The sequence below is a fragment of the Triticum dicoccoides genome, chromosome 4A (assembly GCF_002162155.2).
Source record: "Triticum dicoccoides isolate Atlit2015 ecotype Zavitan chromosome 4A, WEW_v2.0, whole genome shotgun sequence".
In the NCBI taxonomy this organism is placed as follows: Eukaryota; Viridiplantae; Streptophyta; class Magnoliopsida; order Poales; family Poaceae; genus Triticum; species Triticum dicoccoides.
This window is the reverse complement of record NC_041386.1, coordinates 543,291,019-543,298,578: the sequence shown is the minus strand read 5'-3', so window position 1 is coordinate 543,298,578 and position 7,560 is coordinate 543,291,019. Positions and strand designations below refer to the sequence as shown.

Below are 7,560 nucleotides of genomic sequence, written 5' to 3'. Positions count from 1 at the left end.
TTGTTGCGGGTTTGTCACGGTAGATGTCCTTGTGAAAGGACTTAGTCGTGGAGCCATCACTACGGGTTAGCTTAAAGGGGTTAAACCGGACAAGGGGACATGGGGAGTTTATACTAGTTCGGCCCCTTCGATGAAGGTAAAAGCCTACGTCTAGTTTGTGATTAGTATTGCTAGGGTTTCGGTGACCAAGAAGCGAATCCGCTTTGACTGGCCCTTGAGTTGTTGTTTCCTGTCCTCAAACCATGGCCGGGTCGTCCCTTTATATACATAGGTTGACGCCCGCCGGTTTACAGAGTCCCGAGGCCAGATCATAAAGGTGTCCGGCTCGGTCTCTATTCCTCTAACTTACAATACAAGTTTACATAATAAGGTCGGTTTACATCTACAGGTGTTAACTCGCCTTTGGGCCTTGGGCCTTCACAAAGCGCCATCATTCTTATGTCTTCATGGGCTTCTAATCTTCATAAAGTTAACCCGGCTACTCCTGGCCGGTTTACGTCCAGTAGTAATATCCCCAACACTACCCATAACTAAAGATAGAAAACAAGAACACAAAATAAAAACTACTTAGTGATAAAGCAAACAAGCACACACGAGAATATTCACCCCACGCTATAACTCCCTGACAATGGCGCCAGAAAAGGTCTTGAGAACCCACAAGTATAGGGGATCAATTGTAGCCTCTTTCGATTAGTAAGAGTGTCAAACCCAACGAGGAGCTAAAGGTGGAACAAATATTCCCTCAAGTTCTATCGACCACCGATACAACTCTATGCATGCTTAACGTTCGCTTTACCTAGAACAAGTATGAAACTAGAAGTACTTTGTAGGTGTTTTCGGATAGGTTTGCAAGATAATAAAGAGCACGTAAATAAAAATTAGGGGCTGTTTAGATGAAGACACAACTAAGTGAGTTTTAGTAGAGAGCTTTTTGTCACGAGAAAGTTATTTGTCCCTAAGCAATCGATAACTAGACCGGCAATCATTATTGCAATTTTATTTGAGGGAGAGGCATAAGCTAACATACATTGTCTTTTTGGATCATATGCAGTTATGATTGGAACTCTAGCAGGCATCCACAACTACTAAAGATCATTAAGGTAAAACCCAACCATAGCATTAAAGCATCAAGTCCTCTTTACTACTGTCGTGGGTTTGTCACGGCAGATGTCCTTGTGAAAGGACTTAGTCGTGGAGCCATCGCTATGGGTTAGCTCAAAGGGGTTAAATCGGACAAGGGGACACGGGGATTTTATTCTAGTTTGGCCCCTTCAAGGAAGGTAAAGCCTACGTCTAGTTGTGATTGGTATTGCTAGGGTTTCGAAGACCAGGGAGCGAATCCGCTTTGTCTGGCTCTCGAGTTGTTGTTTGTCCCTAAACCGTAGCCGGGTCGTCCCTTTATATACATAGGCTGACACCCGCTGGGCTATAGAGTCCCGAAGCCGGATCATAAATGTATCCGATTCGTTCTCTATCCTCCCTATCTTATAATACAAGTTACATGACTAGGTCGGTTTACATTTATAGGCTTTAACCCGCCTTTGGGCCTTGGGCCTTCGTGAAGCGCCATCATCCTTGCATCTTCATGGGCTTCTAAGCTTCAAGGAGTTAACCCGGCTACACAAGGCCGGTTTACATCCAGTAGTAATATCCCCAACAACTACCATACACAAACAACATACTTACTCGGGTCTGTGCTTCTGTCACTCAGGCCACCCACCATAAGCAAATCATGAACATATTTTAGACCCTACAGCGGGGATCCCTCACGCTTGCATGACACGGAGAGCACCATAGGACAGCACCAATAATAAAACATGCAACTCAAACCAATCACAATCATCAATTAACCTCGACCATTTTTGAAATTGACTTAAAACCGTCATGAATTAGGAGAAACAATACATATCAAAAAGTTTCGTATTTCCTCAAGCTTTCCAACGCTGTATCATTTGCTGCATTCGGACTTACGGTTAAAAAAATTAGATTGAAAATACGAACTTTGTGTAACTTGGCCCATTTTCTAAATTACTTTTAAACCGTTCAAAATTAGAAAAAACTTTAAACATGAAAAAGTAGCGCATTTTCATAAGATTTCCAACGCCATATCATTTGCCTCAACTGGGCTAGCCATTTAGAAATGGCATCGAAACTACCAACTCTATTGCTCCGTTTGCAAAATTTTACGATTTTCCAAATTATGCTTTAACCATAGGGAATTAGAGAAAACTTTCTATATGTGGAAGGAGCATTTTTGCACTAGCTTTCCAACTCCGTATTATTTGCCTTATTCTGATAAACAGTTTAGAAATGCGATCGAAAATACGATTCATGTTTTTTGTATGAAGAAAAAACGGTTTCAAAACTATTCTTAAACCGCTTACATTTTGCCAAAAAATTAACTTGGGTCATGATACTAGTGTCCATAGCTTTCCAACGGTATATAGCAAGCCCCATTTGGGCAATGTTGGCGGAAGTTCAACCTAACACAGGGGGAAGTTCAGGTCGTACAACTCAGGCAGTAAAATTGCAAAAAACGCAATTTCATCATGACCTGAGTGCAAAATCCGCCAACGAGCGAGATTCCTATTTAAAACCGGTTTTTAGTTGCTAAAAATTGTTTCTAGATTACACTAACATCATATAGAACACGACTAACCTGAATAATTCGCAGGGGAAGCCACGATTGCGAAGATAGCCCGAAGGTCAGGTTCGTACAGAGGGAAGTTCACGCGCATTACTCAGGCAGTTCAGGTTGTGATCAGAATATTATTCTGATCCCGTGATCAGAACAGGGATCGAGCTTAGGAAGAGATCCCTGCCTCCAGCTCTCGCACGCTATAGCTTAGGAAGAGATCCCTCCCTCCGGCTCTCGCACGCTATATATATATATATGGCTATAATTTAACATGGCCCTCTTACCTCCAATATGGTACGAAGTTAAGGATCAATTAGACCACTGTGTAATGAATCAATGGCTCGAATTTATTACATACTCTTATATCTCTATTTTGTTCCAAGGTGTGCGTTGATGGGGAATTTGTTCATGGGATATTGCCTGTGTGTTGTTTTATTTGACAGACGTGTGCATGTCGGACCTGGCGCTCTTGAAGGCGCATCGTAAGGACATAGACTTTCACAAATTCTGAGTGCCTTCATTATATCTGTTCCTTGAGAGATGGCCCCAGACACTCTGTGCGTACAAATAGGATATCTCAAAAGCATATGATTGGTTGATTGGGAGTTTCTGGATAAGGACTTGCTCAAATGTGGCTTTCTTTGAGACGTAGATTTCTCATATCATGGTGTATGTTTCCTCGGTAAAATATTATGTGAAATTTAATGTGAACCATGGGCCATGGGGGTGTGGTCAGCCTCTATCGCCCTAGATGTTGGGTAGCCCTGGCCGGCCAAAGAAGGATATGGGCAATACATCCTGGGGCTAGCACTCCTGTCATGGCACTGAGCATGACCATTCATTTACCATGAGACCTTTTTCATGTTGGCGTGAGACGATCATGTCATGAATCCAGGTACGAACTTGTTTTTGCTCGGCCTTTCCCAAATGCTCCCATACTCCGCTTCATCCCGATCTGTCAACGACCGGTAAGCACAGATCAGGTGGGAACCCGAGCGATGATGCGTCTGACCGTCGTGAGACTCCAACGTTGGACCCGGCGCATCCAACATGATGCTCTTCATTATGCTCATTTGGCAACAACAATCCTTTCTGTAATCTCACTAGACACCCACCACGTCAAATGGCCTGAGCCAAATTAACTGCTCGGCCATCAGAGCCGATCATCCAACATGGCCACCGGCATGGGAAAAAATGGTAGGCCGCAACCCCAATAATGCTCTACTTACGGATGATTTGCTATGGAAGGAGATAACCGCACGTAGAGGACCGAGGCAAGGAGATCCCATCTCTCCTTAACTATTTTTGTTTTGTGCGGAAGCCTTCTCTAGTCTGCTTAGTAGTGCAGAACAAGATGGTGTGCTGGAAGGAGTGAAAGTATGCAGGAACGCACTGAGTTTTAATCACCTACTGTTTGCAGATGACTCGTTGATTCTTCTGAAAGCCTCGGAAGAGAGTGCACTTCATTTGCAAAATATGTTGAATTTGTATGAGAACTGCTCAGGGGCAAACCATAAGTGGACCAGGAGAGGTGCATCGGGACACGCTTGGCCCAGGCGAAGCGGTCGGCTGGGTGGGGACGGGTTGGCGGGTCCATGCGACTGGCGAGACGGGGCGTGGGAGGAGTGGATGGTGCCACTGGCGAGACGGGGCCAGCGGCCGACCCGAGGTGCGCGGGTGGGATAGGGGAAGCGAGCGCAGGTGGGAGCGGGGATCCCGGAGAGGATCGGTGAGGCGACAGGTATGAGGTAGGTGGCACGCGGGGTTCTGGGAAGGATTGGCTCCCGGGATTTTCTGTGGCAGCTGAAGGTGGGGTGTGACGTGGAGGCTTGATGGGAAGATATGGGAAAATATTTTCATCAAACATAACGTGTCTAGAGATTATAACATTGCATGAGGATAGATCAAGGCATCGATAGCCCTTGTTCTCCAGGGGTACCCAAGGAAAATGCAGCGAGAGGAGCGTGGCGCGAGCTTGTGTGGTGCGGTTGCAATAATGTTTGGAAAACAGAGGCAGTCGAATACACGCATGTGGTCATAGGTGGGATGATGCCCTAGGAGGAGGAATTAGGGGGTGACGAAGTTGATGGCAGAGCAAGGTCACCTATTGAGGATGTATGTGGCCGTGTGAAGCGCTTCGACCCAGAACGGGGGTGGGAGTTTGGCATGGATGAGGAGGACACACAGAATGTTGTTAGTAGTCCGGATGAGGCGCTCGGCCTTCCTGTTTTGTGGTGACGTGTGGGGGTAGGAGAGGCGGAAGGAAGCCCTGTGGCGACAGAATAGGTCACGCAACAAGGACGTGAGATATTCACCGCCTTTGTCGCATTGCATGCATTGAATGGGAACATGAAATTGTGTAAGGACGTAAGAGAAGAAGCGAGAAATAGTGTTGGCAGTGTCAGATTTGTTGCATAATGGAAATGTCCATGAGTAGTGCGTATAATCGTCTAGAATAACGAGGTAGTACTAAAATCCGGAGAAGCTATGAACAAGGGAGGTCCACAAAATCACAATGAACCAATTGAAAGGGTGCACTAGTCTTTATACAAAGGGAAAAAGGCAGCCGGGGCTGCTTGCCTAATTTACATGAGGGGCGAACAGTAGTTCTTGGCAAGTCTTTATTACATGAGGGAAGTAAATCACGAGCTAAAGTGGAAACAGATTTATTGCTAGCATGCCCCAAATGTTGATGCTAGAGGTCACCGGTGACGACGGATAGTGCTTCTTGGACGCCAGAGTTGGTGAAGAACGGGTAGAGCTCCCCGTGGCTATTGGATCTCAAAATTATTTTCCCCATTGCTAGGTCCTTGACGGAAAAACCGAACGGATCAAATTCTATAGAAACAAAGTTATCTTGAGTAAAACGGCGTACGAAGATTAAATTCTTGATGATTGTGGGGGAAACTAGCACGCGGTTGAGAGAAAAATTGGAGAGGGATGTAGATCCAATGGCAGTAATGGGAATACGCGAGCCGTCCCCGATGAGGATGCCTGAGGAATGACGCAGAGAGGGGGAACCATACAAGGTGAGAGAGCTCGTCTTACCAGGGATGTGCGACGTAGCGCCCGTGTCGAGGAACCAGTCCGGCGCGCCGCCGGCCTGTTGCTGCTGAATGGAGAGGTTCTGAAGCGCCGCGTAAAGCTGGTTGTATTGCTCCCAAGATGACTCGCTGGAGGAGGCCTCGGCGGCCACCGGGTAGGCCTGGTGAGGTGGTGGCGGGCGTGGGCCTAGAACGCCCGCGACATTTGGCGCAGCCCACGGGGCACGAGGTTGGGGAAGGCTTGGAAGAAGTGCCCCATACGAAGCGAAGTAGCCGGTGGGGAGCGATGCGAGCGAGGAAACGCCAGGAGAAGCAGCACCGCGCCCAGACGAGGCGGCGCCAGGAGACGGGGCGCCACAGCCACGGCCGCGCTTGCGCCATGCTCGCGCCCTCATCTGTCGTGATCGCCAGCCGAGGGAGCGGCTCGCCCCTTGCCCCGATCGTTGGAGGCGTGGTCAGGAGGGCGGTCGGCGGAAGGGCCACCCGGGCTGTGGCCAATGGAGAGTGTGGTGGCCGTGGCTTCAGGTCGACTGTCCAGGCGCACCCGCTCATTAGCCGAGATCTCCTCCATGAGCAGCCTCGAGCGCGCCTGCATGAAGGTTTGGAACGGTGATTGCATTGACAATAGGGTAGCCATGACGTGAAACTTATGATTGAGCCCGTGGATGAGCTGGAGCGTGAGGGACTGGTCGATGACGCGCTTGCCGACATCCTCGAGGGCATCTGCGAGGGACTTGAGACGCCTGCTGTATTCAGCAATGGAGAGGTCGCCTTTAGTCCTGGCCATCTCAGGCCCGACCCTAAAATCCAGGGCCTAGGCCCGATGGGCTTGACCGTGGGTCGGGCTTGGGCCTGAGTTTTGAGCCCACTAGCAGGGCCTGGGCGGGCTTGGGATTAGCATATTGACATTTTAAGGAAGAGGCCCAGCCCATGGCCCTAAGCCCTAAGGGCTTTTCAGGGCTTTTTACCAGATGGGCCGGGCTTGGGCTTGAAAAGTAGGCCCGATGGTAGGGCCTGGGAGGGCCTGGGCCTTAATTTTCTGCCATGGGCTTTTTTAGGCCCGGCCCAAGCCCGGCCCGGCCGGGCCCATGGCCAGATATAGTCGCCTTGGACGAGGTTGCGGATTTCCGCCCGTGAGGATGACAGCGTGCCCGGGCTGATTGTCCATGAAGAGGAGGTGGAGCTGCGACCAGATGTCGTAGGCGGAGCTGGCCGGGGTGGCGACGGTGTCGAGGAGGTCCTCGCCGACCATCCCATGCATCCACAGCACGAGGGTGAGGTCGTCGGTCCTCCACACGGCGCTATAGCTGAGTGGCTCGGTGGCGAAGTCGAGGTGATGTTGAACCTCGTACTTGCAGGCGATGACGTAGAAAAGCTGGCCCCACCATGAGTAGTTCCCCGACTCAAGCTGGAGCTTGGAGGTGAAGTAGTGCGCGACGGAGGGCGGGAGATCGGCGATGGAAGAAGGACCCGCGTCGGAGCCGGCCCTCCTGCGGTGAGGGACGAGCGCGCCGCCGGTGCCGTCGAGCGCGAGACGGGGAGCCGGAGTGTTGCCGGCGGTTCGAAGGATGCCCGCGGTGGGCGTGGGAGCCAAGCGGGGTGCAGACGAGGAAGAGCCCGCGGGGCCCTCGGGAACGGGCATCTTGCCCCGGTCGGATGCGAGAGGTGCGCGGCGAGGGGCGGGGACCGTGGTGGCCGGAGTAGTGGTGGCCACGGGAGGCGCGGTTGGTGCGGCGGGCGCGGCGGTGGCGAGGGGCACTGCGGCGAAGGGAGCGGGCGCCGATGCGTCGAAGTCCGCCGAACAGGAAGAGGACCGGAGGTACTCGGCGTCTGATACCAAGCTAAGTTATGCAAACTCACACCATGCTGTATTCATGA

At 50.4% G+C, this 7,560-nt stretch overlaps 1 protein-coding gene across 1 annotated transcript; it reads right to left on the bottom strand.

The window, feature by feature from the left end:
* Positions 1 to 5,409: 5,409 nt before the first annotated feature.
* Positions 5,410 to 6,077, bottom strand: LOC119283627. The gene is made up of 2 exons (XM_037563094.1): positions 5,687 to 6,077; positions 5,410 to 5,447 (listed from the first exon to the last, which is right to left on the bottom strand). Exons 1-2 carry the CDS (start codon positions 6,075 to 6,077, stop codon positions 5,410 to 5,412), a joined length of 429 nt encoding a protein of 142 aa, XP_037418991.1.
* Positions 6,078 to 7,560: the final 1,483 nt, after the last annotated feature.

What these genes read in the sequence shown, in the direction of transcription:
- LOC119283627 (XM_037563094.1), bottom strand. Translation starts at nt 6,077, where the DNA reads ATGAGGGCGCGAGCATGGCGCAAGCGCGGCCGTGGCTGTGGCGCCCCG. An exon ending in CGCTACGTCGCACATCCCTG is followed by an intron (nt 5,448 to 5,686) that starts GTAAGACGAGCT and finishes TTTTCCGTCAAG; the next exon opens with GACCTAGCAATGGGGAAAAT.